The 27,405-nt window shown below is 44.4% G+C and overlaps 2 protein-coding genes and 1 long non-coding RNA gene across 3 annotated transcripts in view; 2 read left to right on the top strand and 1 right to left on the bottom strand.

Annotated features, from left to right (window-relative positions):
- The window catches only part of LOC309563128 (killer cell lectin-like receptor subfamily G member 1), a 1,237,212-nt gene that overhangs the window by 281,926 nt on the left and 927,881 nt on the right, over positions 1-27,405 (top strand). The gene's annotated exons all lie outside the window — the stretch shown is intronic.
- Positions 1-27,405, top strand: part of LOC309563131 — a 64,196-nt gene that overhangs the window by 24,811 nt on the left and 11,980 nt on the right. The gene's annotated exons all lie outside the window — the stretch shown is intronic.
- On the bottom strand, positions 25,715-27,069 carry LOC309563127 (uncharacterized protein; the record flags this gene model as incomplete). Its single annotated transcript, XM_082267442.1, has 2 exons — positions 25,715-26,594; positions 26,738-27,069. The coding sequence occupies 2 exons, from the start codon at positions 27,067-27,069 to the stop codon at positions 25,715-25,717; spliced, it is 1,212 nt and encodes a 403-aa protein (XP_082123568.1).

Raw genomic sequence — 27,405 nt, 5'->3', positions numbered from 1 at the left:
GGCTTACCTTTATCTAAGTGGCAGCTCACTTCATCGTAGAAGGTTAATGGATTGGTTTGGCATGAACCGATTTTTCATGAATCCATGCTGATTACTACTTATAATACCGTTTTCATTACTAAAGTCTTGTATGTGGTCCCTTATCATCCCCTCCAAAATTTTGCAGACTACTGATGTTAGGCTGACCGGCCTATAGTTACCCGGGATATATCTCGGCCCCTTTTTAAATATTGGTACCACGTTGGCTTTTTTCCAATCAGCTGGCACCATACCTGTCTGTAAACTATCCTTAAAGATCAAGAATAATGGTCTGGCAATCACCTGGCTGAGCTCATTAAGAACCCTTGGGTGCAAGCCATCCGGTCCCGGGGATTTATTTATGTTAAGTTTCTCTAGTTTAGCTCTAAGTCTATCCTCTGTTAGCCATGGCGGCACTTCCTGAGGTGTATTATTTAGTTCGGCCTTACAAGCGGGGTTCGTGTAGCCCCCCGATTCCTTTGTGAAGACTGAAGAAAAGAAATTATTTAACACTTCCGCCTTTTCTCTGTCCTCAGTGGCCATTTTTCCTTTATCATCTTTTATGGGGCCAATGTGTTCTGGCCTCGCTTTCTTACTGTTTATATACTTAAAGAACTTCTTGGGGTTCTTTTTACTCTCCTCCGCTATATGTCTCTCGTGTTCTATTTTAGCCGCCCTGATTTCGTCTTTACATTTCTTATTACACTCTTTGTAGTGCTTAAATGCTGCCAATGACCCCTCAGTCTTGTATTTTTTGAAGGCCTTTTCTTTAGCTCTAATATACATTTTTATGTTGGAGTTTAGCCACCCAGGGTTTAGTTTTGCTCTTTTAAATTTATTTCCCTGTGGAATGCACTGGCCCACCCCCTTGTTCAGTATGCTCTTGAAGCACTCCCATTTTTCCTCCGTGTTCTTTGTTCCCAGGGTTCTATCCCATTTGATATTTTCTAGCAGCGAGCGCAGTTTAGGGAAATTGGCTCTTTTGAAATTCAGTGTCCTTATATTACCCTTGTGTTTCCTATTACTGTAATTAATACTGAAACCAATTGACCTATGGTCACTGTTCCCTAAGTTGTCCCGTATTTCTATATCCGTGAGCAGGTCTGTATTGTTGGTAATCAGTAGGTCAAGTACCGCATTGTTTGTCGGTGCATTCACCATCTGACCCATGAAATTGTCCTGCAAAACATTTAGGAACTGCCGAGCCTAATTTCTGTTTGAGGGTCACAGCTTTATTGGCGGTTGGTACCTTGCCAGTGTTTGGATGGTTGTTTGTGGTTTATCCCCATAAGTGGGTTGTAGGGTTAGTTGAAAGCTGGTCCAGCACTTAAGGTATCTACAAACATTCAGGCTACTGTGAATTTTATTTAGGTGCTTATGTTGATTAGCATTGATGAATAAATCAGTGGTCTTATTCCTCTCCATTTCAAAATTGTTTCTGCGTAATTATTTGGATAATGCTACTGTAATATGGACATCTCATATATGCTTTTCAACAATCATGTCTCAACAGTTTGCAACACTGAGCAAAATCATTTGTCTTCATTCTTGCAATAAAGCAAAGGGCACAGGTCTGATAGATTACTTTTGTGCATTTACTAAACAAATGCATGCAGATGTAGCACCCTCCTAGATACGTGCTAGGAAAAAAGCATTTGTTTGCTCTTCTGCTTATCAGGGAGCAGGATTGTTAGTTAGGCCTGTTGCATGTGTCCATGTGTGATTCACTTTGTCTGAGGGAATGTCCCCACTGTATCCAATAGGAGAGCCTGTTGGACAGTGGAGGAAACTTATCCAGTGACACACAGGCTTTTGTGGCAGTTCCAGTGGGCACAACTGCAGTGCATCCTGGGATTGACCATAAAAGCCAAGGGCACATGTGACAGGGTGCCTTTGGCGGGAAGCAAAGTCCCAGGAGGAGGGTGACGGCTGTCTCTCCTCCTGTCCAGAAGGAAAATGGTCACAGGCAGTCGACCCATAGCACAAGAGTTTACACAATACTACGAAAAGCTATATAATTTACCCCCTGAACATAAACCCATGCCCAGCCACATCCCACGTACAGACATAATTACAGAATTTCTCAACAACAACGGGTTCTAACCAGTGGTGGGATTCAAAAATTTTAGTAACCAGTTCTGACTTTCCCAGCAGAATGACCAGCGTGCCCCCCTTTCAATGCACAGTGACCAGCGTGCCCCTCTTTCAATTCACAGTGACCAGCGTGCCCCTCTTTCAATGCACAGTGACCAGCGTGCCCCTCTTTCAATGCACAGTGACCAGCGTGCCCCCCTTTCAATGCACAATGACCAGCGTGCACCCCTTTCAATGCAGAGAGACCAGTGTGCACCCCTTTCAATGCAGAGAGACCACAGCATTGCCCCCAATGATTGCAGAGTGCCACGGCATTGCCCCCAATCATTGCAGAGTGCCCACAGCATTGCCCCAATCATTGCAGAGTGCCGACAGCACTGCCCCCAATCATTGCAGAGTGCCCACAGCATTGCCCCCAATGATGATTGCAGAGTGCCACAGCATTGCCCCCAATAATTTCAGAGCGCCACAGCATTGCCCCCAATAATTGCAGAGCGCCACAGCATTGCCCCCAATAATTGCAGAGTGCCCACAGCATTGCCCCAATAATTGCAGAGTGTTTGGGCTCTAGCAATGTTCCCAGGAGGGGCTAGATCTGGAATCCTTTCAACATAGGTTTCACAGAATCCCAATTTTTGGGCTATGTCCCCCCTCTCTATAGCTCCCTTGGCCTCCTTATCATCTGTTACTGCAACTTCAGGACCTGGGGAGTTGCTCCCAGCTTCTGACCCCAGTCCCACTCTCTCATTAGCCGATCCCCAATTGTCGATCCCCATTCCCCTCCTCTATGGAACTGTATCTGCACATGAAGGATGGGGACCCTATGGGCACAAGTCCTGCCTCTTCCTCACCCCTAGTACTGTTAGGTGAGACTGAAACAGCTGCAGGCTTTGCAGGCTGTTGGATAGTAATGGGAGTAGATCCTGCCACTACTGTTGCGGTGGATGCATCTTCCGGCCACCCTCCGGACGCTTGTACTGGCATGCATCCCCTTTCTAGGGAGCTTTGCGACCGAGTCCCCCTTACAAACGCTGAAGGCCCACTGGCTGCGGGCATGCCCTCCAGCTGCATCATTCGCATCCCACGCTCCTGATGACGTGTGGGATGTGAAATGGCCGTAGAGCTATTATCTCAAACACCTAAGGTCCAGCCATCACTCCATCTTGTAGTGGGGGGCTTTTGATGTGAGTCCTTATATTGTTTGATTTTAATGTTTTATTTTAGATTTTTATGTACACTGTATTAATGTCAGTGTTACAAAAATATTTTTCATTTAATTTTTATCATCACTTCATACTACACCATGAGCCTCTTCCTTTTTTATTTTAAACTCTCATGTGTTGTATTGAGCCGATAAACCTTTTGGAGATTGTTCCTGGGTCCGGATATCGGTGAATATCCAGATGTCCATAGATCAAGAGAAGAGGCCTGTTGAGAAACACCTTATTGCTGTCCTATCATTTAGACAGCGCCTGGCTCTGGTGAGTTTGAATTATATTCATTGGTAGAGATGTATAGAACTGTTCGCCGGCGAACAGTTCCCGGCGAACTTAGCATGTTCGCGTTCGCCGCTGCCGGCGAACATATGCGATGTTCGGTCCGCCCCCCATAAGACATCATTGAGGCAAACTTTGACCCTGAACTTTACAGTCAGCAGACACATTTCCAGCCAATCAGCATACCTCCCTCCCACACCCTCCCACCTCCTATAAATAAGCAAGGGCAGCATCCATCTTAGATCATTCTGAAGCAGTGTGTGTAGTGAGAGTAGGGAGAGAGCTGCTGCTGCTGCTGCTGCTGTTAAGCTAGGGACAGTTAGTCAGTGTTCCTGGTCTTGCAGTGTTCTTGGTCCACTACTGCTGTAATATCAGCACCCCAAAAAGCCCTTCTAAGGGCTGGTATTTGTGTTTTTTTTTTTTTTTTATATATATATATACCTAGCGTCCCCAAAAGCCCTTTTAAGGGCTGGTAATTGAGTTGTTTCTTCTTATATATATATATATATATATATCTATATCTATCTAGTGTCCCCAAAAGCCCTTTTAAGGGCTGGTAATTGAGGATTTTTTTTATTTATATATATACATATATATATATATATATAGTGTCCCCAAAAGCCCTTTTAAGGGCTGGTAAGGTAATAGAGTTTTTTCTTTATATATATATCTATATATATCTATTGTACACTGCAGTTGCCTGCCCGCTGTGTGTGAGAGGCCACAGACCTACCACAGACTGTACTGTGTGCACACCACACTCATTTCGGGTGGCACAGGCACAGTACCTTGCATTTTAAAAAATATTTTTTTTTTCCTCTGTCATAATTGCAGTGAGTGCTGTGTCAGGTCCACAGAGTGCACTGTACCCACTGCAGTGCACTGCCCACCACTGATATATATACGGTGGCACAGCATCTTGTTGCAATAAATTGAAAAAAAAAAATATTTTTTATTATTGCAGTTGCCTGGGCTGCCAGTTACTGTCAGGTCCACAGAGTGTACTGTGCCCACTGCAGTGCCACTGTGTGCCCACCCACCACTGATATATAAGGTGGCACAGCAGCTTGCAAAGTAAAAAAAAATATATATATTTTTTAATTGCAGTTGCCTGGGTGCCAGTGACTGCTGTCAGGTCCACAGAGAGTGTACTGTGCCACTGCCCACCCACCACTGATATATAAGGTGGCACAGCAGCTTGCAAAGTAAAATAAAATATATTTTTTTAAAATTGCAGTTGCCTGGGTGCCAGTGACTGCTGTCAGGTCCACAGAGAGTGTACTGTGCCACTGCCCACCCACCACTGATATATAAGGTGGCACAGCAGCTTGCAAAGTAAAATAAAATATATATTTTTTAAAATTGCAGTTGCCTGGGTGCCAGTGACTGCTGTCAGGTCCACAGAGAGTGTACTGTGCCACTGCCCACCCACCACTGATATATAAGGTGGCACAGCAGCTTGCAAAGTAAAAAAATATATATATTTTTTTAAATTGCAGTTGCCTGGGTGCCAGTGACTGCTGTCAGGTCCACAGAGAGTGTACTGTGCCACTGCCCACCCACCACTGATATATAAAGTGGCACAGCAGCTTGCAAAGTAAAAAAATATATATATATATTTTTTAAATTGCAGTTGCCTGGGTGCCAGTGACTGCTGTCAGGTCCACAGAGAGTGTACTGTGCCACTGCCCACCCACCACTGATATATAAAGTGGCACAGCAGCTTGCAAAGTAAAAAAAAAATATATATATTTTTTAAATTGCAGTTGCCTGGGTGCCAGTGACTGCTGTCAGGTCCACAGAGAGTGTACTGTGCCACTGCCCACCCACCACTGATATATATGCCTGCAAGAGAAAAAGCCAGCCGCAGAGAAGCCGTATTCCTGAAAATATAAGAAAAATGCTGTTTTTTAGGGGTTCTGGACATGCTACAGAGCTGAAACTTGACAGGTACACTTTTTAGACCCCCCAGACACTAAATACAAAAAATGACATGCCTGCCTAAAAAAATGCCCGCTAAATGCCTGCAAGAAAAAAAGCCAGCCGCAGAGAAGCCGTATTCCTGAAAATATAAGAAAAATGCTGTTTTTTAGGGGTTCTGGACATGCTACAGAGATGAAACTTGACAGGTACACTTTTTAGACCCCCCAGACACTAAATACAAAAAATGACATGCCTGCCTAAAAAAATGCCCGCTAAATGCCTGCAAGAAAAAAAAGCCAGCCGCAGAGAAGCCGTATTCCTGAAAATATAAGAAAAATGCTGTTTTTTAGGGGTTCTGGACATGCTACAGAGCTGAAACTTGACAGGTACACTTTTTAGACCCCCCAGACACTAAATACAAAAAATGACATGCCTGCCTAAAAAAATGCCCGCTAAATGCCTGCAAGAGAAAAAGCCAGCCGCAGAGAAGCCGTATTCCTGAAAATATAAGAAAAATGCTGTTTTTTAGGGGTTCTGGACATGCTACAGAGCTGAAACTTGACAGGTACACTTTTTAGACCCCCCAGACACTGAATACAAAAAATGACATGCCTGCCTAAAAAAATGCCCGCTAAATGCCTGCAAGAAAAAAAGCCAGCCGCAGAGAAGCCGTATTCCTGAAAATATAAGAAAAATGCTGTTTTTTAGGGGTTCTGGACATGCTACAGAGCTGAAACTTGACAGGTACACTTTTTAGACCCCCCAGACACTAAATACAAAAAATGACATGCCTGCCTAAAAAAATGCCCGCTAAATGCCTGCAAGAGAAAAAGCCAGCCGCAGAGAAGCCGTATTCCTGAAAATATAAGAAAAATGCTGTTTTTTAGGGGTTCTGGACATGCTACAGAGCTGAAACTTGACAGGTACACTTTTTAGACCCCCCAGACACTGAATACAAAAAATGACATGCCTGCCTAAAAAAATGCCCGCTAAATGCCTGCAAGAAAAAAAGCCAGCCGCAGAGAAGCCGCATTCCTGAAAATATAAGAAAAATGCTGTTTTTTAGGGGTTCTGGACATGCTACAGAGCTGAAACTTGACAGGTACACTTTTTAGACCCCCCAGACACTAAATACAAAAAATGACATGCCTGCCTAAAAAAATGCCCGCTAAATGCCTGCAAGAGGAAAAGCCAGCCGCAGAGAAGCCGTATTCCTGAAAATATAAGAAAAATGCTGTTTTTTAGGGGTTCTGGACATGCTACAGAGCTGAAACTTGACAGGTACACTTTTTAGACCCCCCAGACACTAAATACAAAAAATGACATGCCTGCCTAAAAAAATGCCCGATAAATGCCTGCAAGAGAAAAAGCCAGCCGCAGAGAAGCCGTATTACTGAAAATATAATAAAAATGCAGTTTTTTAGGGGTTCTGGACATGCTACAGAGCTGAAACTTGACAGGTACACTTTTTAGACCCCCCAGACACTAAATACAAAAAATGACATGCCTGCCTAAAAAAATGCCCGCTAAATGCCTGCAAGAGAAAAAGCCAGCCGCAGAGAAGCCATATTCCTGAAAATATAAGAAAAATGCTGTTTTTTAGGGGTTCTGGACATGCTACAGAGCTGAAACTTGACAGGTACACTTTTTAGACCCCCCAGACACTAAATACAAAAAATGACATGCCTGCCTAAAAAAATGCCCGATAAATGCCTGCAAGAGATAAAGCCAGCCGCAGAGAAGCCATATTCCTGAAAATATAAGACAAATGCTGTTTTTTAGGGGTTCTGGACATGCTACAGAGCTGAAACTTCACAGGTACACTTTTTAGACCCCCCAGATGCTAAATCCAAAGAAATTTTTTATTTTTATTTTTTTTTAATTTTTCCAATAATTGGCTCTCTATCAAAAAATTATAATTTTTAAGAACTTTTTTTTGCGTGATCCCTCTCCGGCATGCCACAGTCCAGGTGTTAGTCCCCTTGAAACAACTTTTCCATCACTATTGTGGCCAGAAAGAGTCCCTGTGTGTTTTAAAATTCGCCTGCCTATTGAAGTCTATGGCGGTTCGCCGGTTCGCGAACATTTGCCGATGTTCGCGTTCGCCGTTCGGGAACGGCGAATTTTAGGTTCGCGACATCACTATTCATTGGTGGTGGACACAGCAACACTTGTGAACCCGGTTTTTCATCATTGGCACAGGATACATTTATGAACTCTTTAATATCTTTGGAATGAACATTTATTGTATAATTTATTATAATCCCCAAACTTTAATTTGTATGCAATTTACTAGTTTTTAGCGCTGCAACCCTTTTTTATTCTTCATTAATTGCAACATGCCCCTTCCGCCTCCGCGGAGGAACTTGGATTCTGTCCTGGTCACCTCCTGAGTGAGGCCTGACTCCCAAGTGACATACAACTTCTTGGGCTGGCCCTCATTTCTCTCTGCCCGGAGCAGCAGATAACCACACTGCCCGCATTGGACCCACGCTTTCACTTTCAATGTAATATTAGCACATTGAGGACATACTGCTCCCAGGTACTCCAGGCTGCCTCCCGTGCAAACCGCGAGTATGCCTTCAAGCACCATCCGGATGTCTGTGTCCCATACAAGGGATGGATTGGGCTGGTGGATCTGCTTCAGTATCTGCCTAGGAGAGTCTTCACTGATGGCGGCAGCAATATCGGTCACACTATTTTGCTCTCTCACAAATGCCATGTTTCTCTCTCTACACGCGTCTCTCTTGCAGCCACACCCAAAGGAGGGGGTATTAATAGGACTCCCTTGGTCACTCCTGATTGGCTAGATGTTCCCGCTATCTCCACCCTTTCGCCATGTTTGGCGATGACTCTGTCTGTGTGAAGCGCGCTTTCCCGTGAGGTACATTAACTCTTCCCCTGCCATGCTCTCTCACTCTAGCCCACAGGGAAGTTGCTGCTAAGCGGACCACGTCACTAGCCAGACATGCATCCACTCTCCTCAATTGCACCAGGGCCACAACTGCGCCTTCCTCCTCTGAAGCCAGCTGTCCCTCCTTGCTTGGCAAGATTAATATCCTGCTGTCGGTCGCTCGGTCGATAGTTCTCTTCCTAGCCATACATGTGCAATTTACATCTTCCGTACTGTCTCCGAGGTTAGCCCCACTGCCTCTCCCGGCATGGCCGACTACAATCCTCAGAGTATCCATGCACTCACTATATAGAAGAAATGTCCCGCTGTCTAATGCATGGTCAACATTAGTCCATATAGCTTGTACACACACCCGGCCCCTGGCACCTCTCGCTCTACATGCCCCCGGCCACCATCTTCACCGCCCCCACCGGTGTCCTCTTCTCTGTCCCCACCGGGACCCATGACGCCATCTTCTCCGTCCCCACCGAGATCTCTCCCTGTTAGGCAGGGATTTATACACTTTTACTCCTCTTCCCTCTGCTTTCCAATATCTTACAGCAGAGTACATACAATACTTCATGTGGAAGGTTCCCATCCTTTTGCAAACTTTACTTGGACACTTGCGTTGCCATGAGCAACCTTCCATGTGCACTATTATCTTCATCCCACTCTCCCTGCCTCCCGCAGATCTGGCCTCACACTTGGCTTGATACTTGAACAACAGTTCTGGGCACAAAAATTGACTTTTCCGACTTTTTCTTTTGCCGTTGCCAAGGGCAACTGGCCCAGTAACCAATGGCAAAATCCCGGACGAGCCCCCAAATGTAGCAGGATTTCCAGGCATTGGGCCTGATGTGGGTATGCCATGGTTACCAGTGACACCTACAGCCCATTTAAGCTGAATACCCAAGTGTGAAATTTGAGTCAAAGACCAGTCCGGCATCTTTGGTTTGTTTATTTGATATTGGGGTGGGAGAAGGGAATGAGTGGGATACCCCTCTGGCTCAACTAGGTACAAATGGGACACTTTGGAGAAAAATGCCTTTCAGCGCTGTCTTGACGTCGGCTGGATGCCAACCAACACTTGCTGGCGCTTGAAAAACACTGACTTGCTGTACTGTACTTTACTTTGCTTCTCACACTCTGATTAGCTCTAAAAGTCCCAAACACTGCTCCCTCCAGTCCTTCCTGACTGAGGTAGCCTCTGTATACTGCTTCTGTAACTCATCGCTGTACACTGCACAGTGTACGCTGTACACTTTAACACTTCAGGGCCCAACCGCTGGTGCCCCCTTTGTACTTCAGGGTCCTCTTACTAGGCACCCCTCTACACTTCAGGGTACTCTCACTAGGCACCCCCCTCTACCCTGCAGGGTCCTCTCTCACTAGGCACTCCCTCTACACTTCAGGGTCCACACTGGCACCCACTTTACACTTGCTCCTGCACTGGCTAGCTAGCTCCTAGATCCCTCTGACCTTCACCGGAGTGGTCCTCTCTCTTCTAGGCAGACACCCAGGGGCAGTTTGCAGTTTTCACAAACTGGGAATGCTTTCCTGAAACTCGACCCTTCTTTGCTCTGATGGTCCTCGGCACACCGGATCCTCTCTGCAGCTCAGCCCTCTGTCCCCTCAGGCAAGCCGCCTGGGACACCCGATTCCTCTGACAGGAGGAGAGACAGCCGTACTCTCCCTCCTGGGACTCTGCTTCCCGCCAAAGACGCTGCATCATGTGCTCCCCTCAAACTTATACCCACTCCCAGAATGCTGTGCGGCAGAATCTGCCTTTCTGGGGTAGATACAGGCCTGAGTGTGCCTTTGGCTGGGTTTCCTCCACTGCCCAATGAGAACCCTCTCACGGAGCACAGTGCGGAGACTCCCCAATCTCAACAGCCACACCTGGGAGACATGACAGCCCAGCTGAAAATCATGGCCCTGCTGATAAGCAGTCCAGGCCCACTATACTTCAGCTAGCACCTACCTTGTAGGGTGCTACATTTCTATACAAGAAAACAATTATAAAATACTAACAAAATGGTACCGTACCCCATTCTTGCTTCATAAATTTAACAAAAATATCACAGATAAATGTTGGAGGTGTCAACAATCCTCAGCCGAAATTATGCACATTTGGTGGTCTTGCCCTCCGGTGAATGCATTTTGGAACATGGTCAAGAATTATATATTTAAAATAACCTCTTGTAACCTACCACTCCTTCCAGCACAATTCCTCCTTCACCACCATTCAAATCTCACAATCAAATACTGTAAATCTCTTCCAATGATTATGATCAACGCTGCAAAACTTTGTATACCCAGATTGTGGGGATCTCCCAATGTTCCTTCTCTTGAAGTAACAAAATTTCAGAAATGGAAGCATTAATTGCTACTGCACACGCACTCCCAATAAGTATACAGATATCTGGAGGTATTGGATCTCCTTTCGCTCTTCGCAAGAATACTCTCAGCTTATTAACAGGAACTGTAGCTAAACTATACACGCTTCTTGCTAGTCTGACTGACTTAAATCCGAAAAAGGTGACACCATATTGATGTATGGATCTTCGTTGTTATCAACTCAGCATCCCTCCACCTCTCACCACAATACCTTAACCCCCCCCCCTTTTTTTTTTCTTCCCCCCTGTGAAGGCCACAGGGACCCCCAGCCCTTCTTAAACATGGTAAACTTCAGTATATCGTACAATACATTACAGATAAACGTATTATCATTAGGTTGTCTGCCCAGCTTATATGCCTGATAATTTGAATGCAAGTTCATGTATGCATCTACTCTTATCAAAAGGATTAATTCAAGTTTAGATTCTGTAATTTTTTTTTTTTTTACTTAAAGGTTGAAGTTTACTTTCACGGAGGGTGAGGGACCATTTATATCTTATTTTTACGCACTGGAAAGTATTTTGTGTGTTCTCACGATAATATTGGGGTAGTTTTTTTTTTCTCTCTCTCCCCTCCGCACCCCCCCATATCTAGATCCACTCCCCCATATTTATTTGTTATTCCGCTAATGACCATACTGAATATGAATATAGGGTAAAGATAATATAAAGATAATGGGGAAGCAAAGGCCAAGAAATAACCACAGTGCTTTATAACCCTGTAAAATATAAGTAACGTGTGCCTGTCCTATTTAAAGGTACTGTTATTTCAATAAGTTGGATGTCATGATTTATTATTACTGAAGTGGCTGCGTCCGCTATTATGTCTTTTTTCTTTGTATCTGTACTCTTTAAACTTTAATAAAAATTAATTGTGAAAAAAAAAAAAAGTTTAGATTCTGTAATATTTTCACCATAGATTGGCACATCCAAACCGCCATTTACTCTCTACCAATATGTGCCTTTATAATATAATCATTTATTATGTGATCCGTTTATTTCTTCCTGTATTGTTAATGTACACAATATCATTTTCAGTATGTTGTATTGAATTTTCTTCAATAAACTTTAAAAAAAAAAAAAAAAAATCCTTACACAGTCATAAAAAAAAAAACACACATACATACATACTCTGAAATACAGGATGTTATGATCTTCACACTGATCTTCATGGTTAGACTGGACTGGGCAGATCTCAGCCTGGGTGACCACACAGGAACAGGGGGTGGCAGTGCAATCACACCATGCATAGTGTATGTGATATCATACATATAACCTTTTAGCCCGGACACCACAGTACAGCAGTTCAGAACTCTTCTTGTGTTATCAGACATGGAGACAACAGGTAAGCGGCTCTTCTATTTTATAACAATGTAGAAATGATAGATGGGATTTAGGATTCAATCCAGCAGAGTGATCACCGGTATTGATGGCTTGTTGTGTCTATGGCTCGGACGCCTGCATCTGCAAGTTCCTGTGCTCCCTCAGCCTGGTGCTTCAACCACAAAATTTTAGCAGTATCCAGGCTGTCATATGGCTAGGACCTACCACAGGCACCTGTGCCACTCCTTGTCCTGCTATACCTTGTCACCAACTTCAGAAGGTACTGGACAGGAGGTGTAAGGGAAGCCCTCTTGTCAGCTCAGCTTCTATAAGGTACATGACACAGAGAGCAGAATAGCTCAGTACACATCATTGCTGTATTGAGTTACATGGGACCTATGTGCTTCTGGCAACAAGATTGCCATAGCATATAAAAATAGTTTGCACAAAAACACACACGTATATTTTCAATAGCAGTTTTTCTCAACTGCCATGCCATGGCCTGTTTCCAGGCTCTAGCTTTCTTAATGCTGAGACATTACACAATAGCCCATTTATGTTGAGTGATCGGTACTTTGCTTGTTACAGCACCTGAGAGCAGAACTGTTAGGAATGAGTTCATCTGCTGCTGGCACTGTGCTGCTCAGGGCTGATTGCTGCACTTCCAGTATCCACCAGCAGGTGTCTCTCAGAAGCCAGCAGGCTGTAAGGATCAGTTAAACCTGTCTTCAGCTGCCAGGGGGCTATTTAAGGCTGTTCCTCACTTTCCCCAGTGCATCACCATTTTGATTGCCTCCTTGTTGCCATAGCTTTGTTCCTGTGATCCTGATACATATCCTGGTCTATCCTGCACCCTACCCTGCTTCCTTGCTCTTGTACCCAGTCTTGTTTCCCCTCTTCCTCTCATCCTTGTTTTCCCTGTTACCCTTGTCCCTTATATTGTATATATTTGTATATAGTCATTTATTCAGTTTATTTCGTGTTGTTTCTCTTTGGGGTTGGTTCTTGTTTTCTGGAGTTTCCTATGCTCACTGTTTGCTGTGTATGCTTGTTTATGTTTTTCACTGTAAATAAATCTCACTTTAAGGATATCTACATTGTTTGGTCATAATTTTCATGTGTAGCTACTAGGGATCGACCGATTATCGGCAAAGTCGATATATCGAGGGTCGATCTGCACTTTCCCTCATATATCGGAATCGGCCCCTGAGGTTACCGATATTTCGGGAAAGTGCTGTACCGGAGGGATCCCTGCAGCTAGAGGCATCACCCCGGTCCATAGCCGACAGTGGGCTGTCTTGTAATGACAACCGATGCAGCTGAGAAGCCGCTCGGCTGTCATTACAAGGAGCGGGAGTGGAGGTCCCCCCACCTCCCGCTGCCTTCCGTGGCTCACCTGCGTCTCCCGTCCCACCGGGAGACCCGGCGTCCTACCTGCACGGCCGCCGAAGAGAAGACCCGATCAAAGCCGCATTCAGCTCTGATCGGGTCTCTGTGTAAAAACCCGGAAGTGATGTCATGACATAATTTCCGGGTACTCTAAGCCAAATAAATAAAAAAAAAAATGACAGCATTCAAAAACAGCCAAACTTGGCATTTTGAATGCTTTTAAGTGCAGAGGAGGGGTTTGGGGGTCTTTTAGACCCCCAGATCCCTCCACAACAGTACCTATAAAAAAAGAAAACATTTTAAATGTCTGAAAATATCGGCAGATATTGGTTGATATCGATGTGCGATGACCAAAAATATCGGTATCGGCAATAAAAAAACAATATCAGTCGATCACTAGTAGTTCCATGTGTCTGGTCTCCCTAGCTGCTGCTGAATCCAGACAGGATCTTTTCCTGTATCTGTCCTCACCACAATTCAGCCTACATATCCCTCCAACTTCCACATCTGCTTCTCCATTAGCCGTATCCAGCTCCCATCAACCTCCCTACCTGACCCTAATTTAATGCTATGTACAGTGGGTACGGAAAGTATTCAGACCCCCTTACATTTTCACTCTTTGTTATATTGCAGCCATTTGCTAAAATCATTTAAGTTCATTCTTCTTCCTCATGAATGTACACATAGCACCCCATACTGACAGAAAAACACAGAATTGTTGACATTGTTGCAGATTTATTAAAAAAGAAAAACTGAAATATCACATGGTCCTAAGTATTCAGACCCTTTGCTCAGTATTTAGTAGAAGCCCCCTTTTGATCTAATACAGCCAGGAGTCTTTTTGGGAAAGATGCAACAAGTCTTTCACACCTGGATTTGGGGATCCTCTGCCATTCCTCCTTGCAGATCCTCTCCAGTTCTGTCAGGTTGGATGGTAAACGTTGGTGGACAGCCATTTTTAGGTCTCTCCAGAGATGCTCAATTGGGTTTAAGTCAGGGCTCTGGCTGGGCCATTCAAGAACAGTCACGGAGTTGTTGTGAAGCCACTCCTTCGTTATTTTAGCTGTGTGCTTAGGGTCATTGTCTTGTTGGAAGGTAAACCTTCGGCCCAGTCTGAGGTCCAGAGCTCTCTGGAGAAGGTTTTTGTCCAGGATATCACTGTACTTGGCCGAATTCATCTTTCCCTCGATTGCAACCAGTCGTCCTGTCCCTGCAGCTGAAAAACACCCCCACAGCATGATGCTGCCACCACCATGCTTCACTGTTGGGACTGTATTGGACAGGTGATGAGCAGTGCCTGGTTTTCTCCACACATACCGCTTAGAATTAAGGCCAAAAAGTTCTATTTTGGTCTCATCAGACCAGAGAATCTTATTTCTCACCATCTTGGAGTCCTTCAGGTGTTTTTTAGCAAACTCCATGCGGGCTTTCATGTGTCTTACACTGAGGAGAGGCTTCCGTCAGGCCACTCTGCCATAAAGCCCCGACTGGTGGAGGGCTGCAGTGATGGTTGACTTTCTACAACTTTCTCCCATCTCCTGACTGCATCTCTGGAGCTCAGCCACAGTGATCTTTGGGTTCTTCTTTACCTCTCTCACCAAGGCTCTTCTCCCCCGATAGCTCAGTTTGGCCAGACGGCCAGCTCTAGGAAGGGTTCTGGTCGTCCCAAACGTCTGTCATTTGAGGATTATGGAGGCCACTGTGCTCTTAGGAACCTTAAGTGCAGCAGAAATATTTTTGTAACCTTGGCCAGATCTGTGCCTTGCCACAATTCTGTCTCTGAGCTCTTCAGGCAGTTCCTTTGACCTCATGATTCTCATTTGCTCTGACATGCATTGTGATCTGGAAGGTCTTATATAGACAGGTGTGTGGCTTTCCTAATCAAGTCCAATCAGTATAATCAAACACAGCTGAACTCAAATGAAGGTGTAGAACCATCTCAAGGATGATCAGAAGAAATGGAAAGCACCTGAGTTAAATATATGAGTGTCACAGCAAAGGGTCTGAATACTTAGGACCATGTGATATTTCAGTTTTTCTTTTTTAATAAATCTGCAACAATGTCAACAATTCTGTGTTTTTCTGTCAGTATGGGGTGCTATGTGTACATTCATGAGGAAGAAGAATGAACTTAAATGATTTTAGCAAATGGCTGCAATATAACAAAGAGTGAAAAAATTTAAGGGGGTATGAATACTTTCCGTACCCACTGTATATGGTTGATGTCTCTCCATGTTAGATTGTTTAGGCTCGCGTAACACTAAGGGAGCCCCTTCCCCTCCCCCTCCCTCCTTCATCTGTCGTTTTCTCCTCCTTTTTTCTTCTTCCTCTTTTCCGCTCTTCCCTCTCTGCTTTCCTCGAGCGCCTCCGCTCAATTACCTGGTTTGATGTGCTTCATAATTCCTGAAATGTTGATTCCTCATGAATATCTATCTGTTGGTTCTATTTTATGCTCTTGGGTGTTATTCAAGTTTGCAAATTTGTTCATGGATTATGTACCTGTACCTTTTTGTCACTGAGGTATTCTCGTGTTTGTATAATTATATATATATCTTAATAAAAACATATTAAACAAAAAAAAAAAAAAAACTTTCGCTGGCCAGTGTCCACCCCTAAGTTACATTCCTCACATTCCTCTGCATTACTGAAAATGTTCTTAGTCCAGGCCACTTTTTGCGATTCAGCACTGTGCGACTTTAACTGACAATTGCGCAGTCGTGCGACGCCGTACCCAAACGAAATTTACGTCCTTTTTTTCCCCACAAACAGAGCTTTCTGTTGGTGGTATTTGATCACCTGTTTGATTTTTACTTTTTGCGCTATAAACAAAAAAAAAGAGCGTAAATTTTAAAAAATAACAATATTTTTCACATTTTTTTATATGAAATTCCCCCCCAAAAAAAAAACTTAAAATCAAAATTTTTTAAAATTTTTGGCCAATTTGTTTTCTGCTACCTATGTTTGGTAAAATAAAATCACAATAAGCGTATTTTGATTGGTTTGCGCAAAAGTTATTGCGTTTACTAACTAAGGGAAATATTTCTGTCATTTTTTTTTTTAACGAGTAATGGTGGCGATCTGCGATTTTTTTTGCGGGACTGCGACATTGCGGCGGACAGATCTGACCCTTGACTGACATTTTTGACACTTTTGGGGCTACCAGTGACATTACTACAGTAATCAGTGCTATGAATATGCACTGTTACTGTAAAAATGACACTGGCAGGGAAGGGGTTAATTTTATTGGCGAGGGAGGGGTTAATGTATGCCTGGTGCTTACTAACGTGTGTGGGGAAGGTGACTGAGTGACACAGGGACAGATCGCAGGTTCAGCTATGCTGAACCCTGCAATCTGTCACTTAGGAGATCCGCCCGCTTTGTTTACACAAGCGGGCGGATCTCCAAACTCGATTCCCCAACGATCGGAGAAGAGCAGCGGCGATCGCCGCCACTCCTCCCCTGGCCCCACTCCCGCTGTGACTGAATGAGCGAGCCTCCGGTGGTGCGCGAGCGCCGCCCACAAGGGGAGGAGTCCAGTGACGTAGGTCTACGTCGCTGGACGGGAACTAACCACTTTGCCGCAGTAGAGCTCGAGTGAGCGGTCGACAAGTGGATATATTACATTTTTGGATTTAGTTATACTCCATTGGAGATGTAGGATTCGGTGTTTATGAACATTCATACTTGCCAACTGTCCCTTTTTTCCTGGGACAGTCCCTGCAAATAGGAGCCTGTCCCAGGTAATATTGTCCCTGGCAATGCCTGTTAATCGGGCTGCCTATAAATGTTATGCAGAAGTAGTGCAGCTGAATGAGAGACTTATTCCAACTCTGCTACTGTGGCCTTAAGTTTGAAATTCCCTTTTTAATTTCCTGTAATTCTCTCTATATTGAGTAGACCCTGTAATCTGATAAGTAGGCGAGATTAATTATGCAGAGTGGGTGGGGCTTCAGGGAAGTGGGTGTGGTAAGTAATTGATAGCTGTGCTGCAAAGTGTCCCTGGAATTTTTTTTAAAATGTTGGCAACTATGAACATGTGATTGGTTTATGGCTGGGAAGTTCCACAGCTCTACTCTACTTCCAGGATATGTAATTCTGTAGAGGAAGACGTTACATCACTTCTTCCTCTATAAAAGAAATAGGATTGGCTCCTGTCTGTCACATCATAGGAAGCCCGCCACTAAAAACTTTCTTCTTGCACTCTACTGAGTCCTGGAAATATAAAGTGGGAAGGATTTTATCCATACTGATGTATGTGATTAATGAATCACTTATTGATAATCTCTACAGATAACAGTGATAAGAAACTCTGGCGACCTTCCTGGAAAGGGGTCATTATAACCCTCCTTGTGGGATCCAATATCGTCCTCATCCGTATCATTGAAGCGCTGGGTAAGGTATACAGTATGGTGGACACAATCTATAAGAAGGGAGGGGCTCTGGGCATGATTTATCAAACTCTGTAATGAAATGTAGAATCTGATTGGTGGTTGGAGGAGCATCGGAAATAATTCTTCCCTCTGATTTGCACTGTGATAAACAAAGACCCTTCCAATGTGTAAGAGTTTCATTCCCATTATGTCTCCTGTCTTTTGTCTTTCAGTTTCTAAAGGTCAGTATTTGGAATCAGCCAAATCATCTGCAGGTATGTTTATTTTTCTTAGATACAGTCTAGTGCAGCCTTTGTTAAATGTTTTTAATACAGAGGAACCCTTGAAATAATTCTTATGTCTTAGGGAACCCCTGCTTACTTATTACATCTCTAGCTCACGGCAAATTTGGATGGTCAATACGTTGTATAATAATACAGAAAATAATAAAGAATGGGGAACATTTGATACCCAAAGCAAATCACTTCTCTGCTCTTTAACCTCTTGCCGATCGCCCCATGCACATTTTCTGCGGCAAGGCAGCCCGGCTGTGCATAATCCCATAGATCTATGTGATTATGTACACATGGTCTCAGCGACGCACACGCGCCGCCGGAGCCATGCTCCCGCTATGATTAGACACAGCAGGAGCCAGACCGAGGGAGGAGCAGGCTCAATTGCCACCGGCCTCCCGCGATCTTTGGGGAAACTGACAGAAGAGCCGCCTGCTTATGTAAACAAAGCAGACAGCTCCCCTGTCAGACAGGCACAGTGAGATTGTGTGTCTCAGCTAAGCTGAAACACCGATCTCTATGTGCCTTTCACAATGCCCCCCCCCAAAGTTAGTAGGCACATTCAGGCTTACATTTAACCCCTTGATCACCCCCAGTATTAACTCCTTCCCTGCCAGTGTCATTTATACAGTAACAGTGCATATTATTTAGCACTAATTGCTGTAGTAATGTCACTGGTCCCCAAAAAATATCAAAAATGTCAGTTAGGGGTCTGATCTGTCCGCCGCAATGTCGCAGTCCCGCTTAAAATCGCTGATCGCCGCCATTACTAATAAAAAAATAAATAAAAAGTCCAAAAATCTATCCCGTAGTTCGTAAACGATATAACTTTTGCGCAAACCAATTACAATACGCTTTTTGGGATTTTTTTTTTTTTACCAAAAATATGTACCAGAATACAAAATTGGCCTAAACTTATAAAAAAAAAAGGGATTTTTTTCAATTTTTTTTTATTGGGAATGTTTTATACCAGAAAGTAAAAAATATTTCGTTTTTTTCAAAATTGTCGCTCTTTTTTTGTTTATAGCGTAAAATCTAAAAACCACAGAGGTGATCAAATACCACCAAAAGAAAGCTCTATTTGTGGGGAAAAAAAGATCAATTGCATTTGGGTACAGCCATCGCACGGCCGCGCAATTGTTAGTTAAAGTAACAGTGACGAATCGCAAAAAATGGCCTGGTCATAAAGGAGGTAAAACCTTCCGGTGGTGAATTGGTTAAGGAAAAAAATGCTTAACGCTTTTGCTGCCTGAGTTACTTTTGTTTGCACATGTTTAAAAAAAAATCTATTTAGGCCTGAAATTTACTTAAAACCCCCAAATATTATATATTTTCTGAAAGCAGACAATCTTGAGAATAAAATAGGGGTAGTTCCAATTTTTTTGTTGCACTAAATGATTGCAATGGTTTTTAGAAATGCAAAATGTCAGAAAAAATACACTGAAGTAAACTCTAGGGCACACAGATTAAATAAATTACCCATTTTTTTTTTTTTTTGTAAAATATGTAAAATTAGGTTGTGCCAAGTAAATAGCATGTCAAGCACTAAAAGTATGTGCACCAGTTAAATGACAACAAACTTCAGTATCCTATATTTTCCATGCCTTAAAAGTCCCTACAGGCCATCAGTTTGATACTAACCATAAACAATGGGCCTAGAATTATTGCTTTCACTCCAGTGTGTGTGGTGATATGTAACAGGTATAGCGCAATCAATGTATTTGTGCGTAGGTGCCACCGATGCATGCAGTTACATTCGAACATGCATGTTTGTGAAGGATGGGGGCCTTAAAAAATTATTTTATCCAGAAAACAGGTGAAGCTTTGGGCTCCTTTTCACGTATTTGCCACATCTCCATACCATGTGCTTTAAAAATTTTGTTTACAGAGCTCAAGAGCTTAAGCTGAAATTTACAGATACAAGTGAATGAATTCGAGCAGTGAGTTCCTCCTCATCATTGTTCTGAGCTTTCATTGAGAACCAGCATGCCTGAAAGCAGGCTTCTTCTGCAATGCTGTCTCTTGCTAAGTCATACTGCTCTGGGAATCCCTTCTCATATATTAGGAGTTAGAAAAACAAATTATTTACATATTGTGTATATATTTTTAAAACATTAAAGAAAAGAAAAAACGGTCCTGAACCATTATAGTTTCTTTTTTATCTTGATAATTAGCTTCATTGGCAGGTAAACTAATCGTTTTTACAATTAGTTTATAAGATACATTTTTTTCACTCAAATAAATAGAATAATTATATAATTTCTACAAAAGACTTGTGCTATTTTTCCATTGCTTTCCTTGTTTATAGATCAGCTCCATGTGGAATTAAAGAAGCAGCTCTGTGTGAACACCATTGAGGAACTTGGTACGTACAGGTAGCTACTGTCCCAAAATGTAAAAAAAAAACGGCGTGAGGTTCCCCCCAAAATACATACCAGACCCTTATCCAAGCATGCAGCCCAGCAGTTCAGAGAAGGAGAGGGGATGAGTGAGCGCCCCCCTCCTGAAATATACCAGGCAACTTGCCCTCAACATGAGGGGGTGGGTGCTTTGGCTCAGGGAAGGCTCTGAACCCCCCCAACCCAAAGCACATTGTCCCCATGTTGATGGTGACAAGTTCCTCTTCCTGACAACCCTGGCATGTGGTTGTCAGGGTGGGGGGCTTATCAGAATCTGGAAGCCCCTCAGAACCTGCCCCCCCCTATGTGAATGGATATTGGGTACATCGTTCCCCTACCCATTCATCAAAGAAAGCGTCAAAAAGCATTAACCACAAGAAACTGTTTGACAAGTCCTTTATTAAAAAAAATTAAAAAATAGCGTCCCTCGATGTAAATGTAAATCCATCGTCAAACACGATGGCCTCTGGAACCGCTTTGACATTTCTTCTATAGGCAAGGAGCAGAGCCTTTTTGTTTTTCTATTTTTCAGGACTGGCAGGCGTCGTGCTTGACGATGGATTTACATCGAGGGACACAATTTTTTTATTTTTTTAATAACGGACTTTTCAAAACGGTTTCTTGTAGTTTACGGTTTACTTTTTGACACTTTTTTGGTGAATGGGTAGGGGTGTGATGTACCCGATACCCATTCACATAGGGGGCGGCAGGATTTGGGGGGCCCCTTGTTGCTTTCCTGACCTGCCGGGCTGCATGCCCCACATCGCTTTTTTTTCTTAATTTTTTTTACTGCCACTTTTTTGATTTAGAGGTCAGTGAGAAACCCATTAACAGCTGATGACTGCTTCCTGATGACGACTTCCCGGCCTCGCTTCTTAACAACCAGCTTACACTGCACCCTGATTGGGCACAGCTTTGCCTAATCAGGGTGCAGAATGAACTGTGCAGTGCTCAGTGCATTGCAGGGCGTTCGTAGGGGCAAACACCCTGCAAATTCGGGTGTTCAGCAAGCGGCTGAACAGACAAATGTTCGCCCGAACTCATGCTCAGACCAAACCCTTCGTGCATCTTTAGTTGAAGGCAACCATTCTCCTTTACAAGCCTGCAGATCACAGGGTTTCTAAGACTGACTATAGTCTTCTAGTATGAATTCTGATTGGAGACTGAAGGCTGGTAATCCAAAGCTGGAAATTAGTGGGTGGGTGGGGGGGGGGGGGGCTTGCAATCACATCCTGCTGGGTGCCACGGGAAATGGGCAGTGTTATTGATTATGCTTATTGATTGAGTCTTATTAGTAAAACACACATTCATCTAACACTGAACATGAATCCATGAGATGCATACAGGGAGCAGAGCCAGCAAGCCCCATACATTAATTTTTGTTCAGATATTGCTCTACTTAACCATTCTCCACCACTACATTTTGTACATAATCTGGTGATTCTGGCATACTCTGGAGAACCAGGAATGTTCATAAATTGCTGGTTTTGGGATTGTTGTCTCCTCTCTGTGATAAACCAGTTGTGGATTTGTGGTTTGCCCAATCAATAGGTCCATAGCAAAAATTTAAAAACTTCTCTGATGTATAGGGGGAGTACAAGTATGAGAAGTGAAGTGGTAAAATACAGTTGAAAGGAGAGAACTATTTAAGCTGAAATTGTTTGTCTAAGACAGCCGGGTTTGTATGCCAAGGTTTATGGACATGAATTTATTTAATTATAGGATGCATGGTGTGTCCTGCTGGCTGGCTGTGGCACAGAGAGAACTGTTATAACATTTCATCTGAAGGAGAACTCAGAACATGGAATGAGAGTCGAGAAATGTGTGACGGGATGGGAGCCCATCTACTGGTCATAGAGGACCGGGAACAGAAGGTATGGTATAACAGATACAGAGGATTTATACTCCATTGTTCCAGAATCTGCCTGTTTATTATACAGGAATTAGCCTAAACACGAGCATAACTAAAAAAGGGATAGGTTGCCAGATAGCAACAATTGGAAGGCTCAAATGGGGTGTGAGCACTTCCACAAGCACACAGCACCGATCAGAATTATGATCCATAGGTAACTGGTCCCTAAATTTTTTTCTATGTAATTTACATTTGCATCTCATAAAAAACTTGAATATCATCTAAGGCCCCATGCACACGGGGCGTTTTTAACGCCGCTGTAAGCAGCGTCAGACGTTTTCCTCTTGCAGCCTAAAAACGCCCCTCCATGTTATTCTATGGCCTCATGCACACAAAGACGTTTTTAAGCTGTAAGTGGCCTAAGCGTTTTTCAGCTGCAACAAGAACCCACGGCCTGCGCGTTCTGAGGCCCAGCGTTAGAGCGTTAAAAGCGCTTGACGCTATTTAACGCTATTTAACGTTTTTATCTGCGTTTTCCAGCGTCCGGCGTTATTAAGCTGTAGAAATTTTCAGAAATGTGATTGGTCACTGTAATGGAGTAAAAACACAGGAAATGCATTTTTACATTTCCCAAGTGTCCTTTGCTCAGCCGTGTGGGTGGGTGGGTGTGTCTGTGTGGACATACAGGAGAGAGAGGGACAATGGCTGCTGATATAGGTCAGACAGAGCTTATCTCTGCAGTTGAGGCCCATCCAGAGCTGTGGGATGTCTCCCATCCCTTCTATAGTGACAGGATTAAAAAATCAAAAACCTGGATGGATATATCTGAAGCCCTAACACCAGGCTGGGACCGATTGAGCACCGCAGAGAAGAAGGAAAGAAGTAAGTTTTTCAGAAATGCATGACTTGTGTGCTGTATAATTACAAAGAATGCATATTTTAACCTTACTTCACTTTTCTTCTTAGGCAAAATTTTCCAAAAGAGGTGGAAGTCCCTGCGTGATCGGGTCAGGAGGGATCTGACAGAGGAGGAAAAAGCTAACACAAGTGGTGCAGCTGCCTCCCACAAAAGAAGACACGTGTACCACAACCACCTGGCATTCCTGCGTCAAGCAATGATAGACAGCAGTAGAGAGTAAGTCGCACATACTGTATTTTTGACTTACATATAGGGGTGCTCAGAGCATCGTTTTCTGTGAATGTATTGCTATTCTGCAGCCATTTTTTTTTACATATTTTTCAGGACAACATCTAATATTGCGGACCTGACTCAGGATGCTAGTCAGGAGGTGGTTGAAGAACCAGAGGACAGACCCCCCAGTGCTGCCACTGAAAACAGTGACATGACGATCCAATCCAGTGGATCTCATGTCTGCGATGAATCCACAATACAGGTTAGTGTCTGTCTAGTCTGTCTGCCATTCTTTTCTTCATTGTATGTATGTGACAAACTGAACCTTTTTCTTTCTTAACAGGAATCCAGGGACCAGGAATGTGTTGTGGAAGAAATTCCCGATAGTGGTGTGGGGCGTGGCCGTGGCGAGGTACCCGTTCGTGGCAACGAGGTATGTGTGCGTGGCCGTGGCGCTGTGCGTGGCCGTGGCCGCAATCAGCGTCAGAGGGGTGGCGGTATTGTCCCTCAAAACGAGGACGGGGTGTTAGCGTTGCTGCAGGAAGTGCGGCAGGAGAGGCGCAGTGGGGATGTGTTCCTCGATCCTGGCAACTCACGCGCCGCCTTCTGCCGTGCTGCATACTACATCCTGGAGGACATTGGGGGACCTGAAGAAAAGCTTTGTATGGATCGTGTGCTCGCCATCATGACACAATATAGGCATGCAAAACTAAGTGGTGGCCCGCCACCATCAAACGATCCATTCAACACTTTTCTTGATCCCCCAATGCCCTCTGTGACCTCAGCAACGCTAACACCCCACTTTCAATACCGCCCCCCTCCGCAACGCCACCTACCTACCTTGTCCCCTCCGCAACGCCACCCAACACCTGTCTTGTCCACGCCCTCCTATTTCCCACCCCACTCCTCCATTGATTTCTCCCAACCACCTACCCAGTTCCCTCCCCCAAACTTACCTGGACCCCCTTACCACCATGAGGTTGCGCAGGAACGACATGTCCAAGCCACCCACTCGCATCCTGACATCAGCTATCCACGTTCAAAGTCACCGCGGTCAAGCCAGGACGATCAGTCAGGATACACCTACCAGCATTTGTGATTTTTTTCTTTTTTTTGTGTTTATTTGAATAAAAACCTTTTTTTGAAATGATATTTTGCCTCATTTTTTTTTAAAGTTGTATGTTGAAATAGAAGTACATCTGCACAGGCCATTGGGCTGGCACACACTTGCCACATGCAGAAGGAAACCCCCCTCCTTCTTCTGCATGTGGCAAGTGTATGCACAAGCCATTGGGCTGGCACACACTTGCCACATGCAGAAGGAAACCCCCCTCCTTCTTCTGCATGTGGCAAGTGTATGCACAAGCCATTGGGCTGGCACACACTTGCCACATGCAGAAGGAAACCCCCCTCCTTCTTCTGCATGTGGCAAGTGTATGCACAAGCCATTGGGCTGGCACACACTTGCCACATGCAGAAGGAAACCCCCCTCCTTCTTCTGCATGTGGCAAGTGTATGCACAAGCCATTGGGCTGGCACACACTTGCCACATGCAGAAGGAAACCCCCCTCCTTCTTCTGCATGTGGCAAGTGTATGCACAAGCCATTGGGCTGGCACACACTTGCCACATGCAGAAGGAAACCCCCCTCCTTCTTCTGCATGTGGCAAGTGTATGCACAAGCCATTGGGCTGGCACACACTTGCCACATGCAGAAGGAAACCCCCCTCCTTCTTCTGCATGTGGCAAGTGTATGCACAAGCCATTGGGCTGGCACACACTTGCCACATGCAGAAGGAAACCCCCCTCCTTCTTCTGCATGTGGCAAGTGTATGCACAAGCCATTGGGCTGGCACACACTTGCCACATGCAGAAGGAAACCCCCCTCCTTCTTCTGCATGTGGCAAGTGTATGCACAGGCCATTGGGCTGGCACACACTTGCCACATGCAGAAGGAAACCCCCCTCCTTCTTCTGCATGTGGCAAGTGTATGCACAGGCCATTGGGCTGGCACACACTTGCCACATGCAACATTGAACTAGAACAATGGAAGAATGATAGACATCAAAAGAACTGACATACATGTTTAATAAAAGCTGTATGTGAAGATATCACAAAGTTTACAAGATGAATGATTTTAGACAAAATTATCCTGCCATGCCACTTCCCCATCAGGCGAGACAAAGAAATCCGCAAACTTATCTCTGATGGTCATGACTCGTGCTGTTGTTCGTAAGTCCATAAACTGCACGCGGTGCATGGGGTTACGTGGCTCTGGTTCAACGCTGCTCCTGTCGCTTCTCCTTAGGAAATTGTGCAAAACACAGCAGGCCAGGACAACCTTGGTGGCATTGTCAACATCCAGTTGCATACATGACAGCAAAACCCTCCATTTTGCTGAGCACACACCAAACGCACACTCCACAACACGACGAGCTCGGCTCAGCCGATAATTGAATATACGTTTGGTGTGACTCAGTCCATAGCCACTGTATGGCCTCATCAGATTTTCTGCCAGTCCAAATGCTTCGTCGGCCACCATGACCAATGGCAAGCTTGGTTCCTCAGTACACGGTAGCGGCCTGCTTGTTGGTATGTTGAGTCGTCCTTCGTGTAGCCGACGTCCAAAGGCCGATTCTCGAAAGATGCGGGCATCACCCTGGCTGCCATATGCTCCTACATCAACAGCAAGGAATTGAAGATGGGCATCAGACAATGCCAGGAGTACCACAGAAAAATATTTCTTGTAGTTAAAGTATGCAGAGCCGGAATGGGGGGGCTTCTTCACCCTGATGTGTTTTCCATCAAGGGCACCGATACAGTTGGGGAACTGGGTTTTCTCCCAAAATTCGTCGACAACTGCTTCCCACATCTCTTCAGTCGGCTCCGGCATGACCACCTCCTTCAACTGCTCCCATATTGCCGCACATGTCTCCTTAACAATTTTGGCCACCGTGGAGACACCGAGCAGAAAATAGTGGTGTAAGGAGACAAAGCTTTGGCCAGTAGCAAGAAACCTAAAATAAAAATAAAAAATGATTACATATTACATCTATCTTTCAAAAATACATTGAAAATGTTTTAACTAGGACCTCACCACCTAACCCTCTTAACCCAAGTACTAACCCTATACAAAACACCCACAAATGATTTCACTTACCGAAGTGTCACAAGCAGCCTTTCCTCCGGTGACACACTGCTTCGCATGTTCGTGTCCATCCTGGATAGCCTTGGCCTGAGCTTCTCCAGTAGGTCATCGAAAAGCGGAACGGACATACGTGAGAAGTTGTACCACTTGTCCGGATACATGCGGAGTTGGGTGTACATGGTGGTAAAGTACCCCACGGACAGACGCTGCAACATGACAGGATGCACCCAGAACCTTCGCCGTATGCTCCTCTCATTCTCCTCCTCCAACTGTCTCCTTCTACGCATCCTTCTCAAGATGATGAGCAGGATCGCCTCATCAACCTTCTGCATAACAGGATCCATGACTCAGAAATGCAAAAAATACTCCGAAAATACAAGAAACACTCTCAACCAATCTGAAAATGCTCTCTCCTCTCTCTCTCTCCTACCAAAATGGCTTCCACACATTGCATTGTGGTTATTTTGGGTGTGGAAAATGGAGGAGGACTGATTTTTTAAAAAAACGCTATTTAGCGCTGACGCGGCTTAACGCGGCTTAACGCTCATTAACATAATTTGAGAAACGCTGTTTAACGCGCGTTTTTAACGCCGGTTTTTCCCGGCGTTATAACTAGCTTGGACGTACGTTTTTTTGAACGCCCCGTGTGCATGGGGCCTTAAAGTTAATTTTTTTCAGGA

This window comes from Pelophylax lessonae (genome assembly GCF_965119305.1).
Source record: "Pelophylax lessonae genome assembly, chromosome: 9".
Taxonomy (NCBI): Eukaryota; Metazoa; Chordata; class Amphibia; order Anura; family Ranidae; genus Pelophylax; species Pelophylax lessonae.
This window is presented reverse-complemented; position numbering and strand designations above follow the sequence as displayed.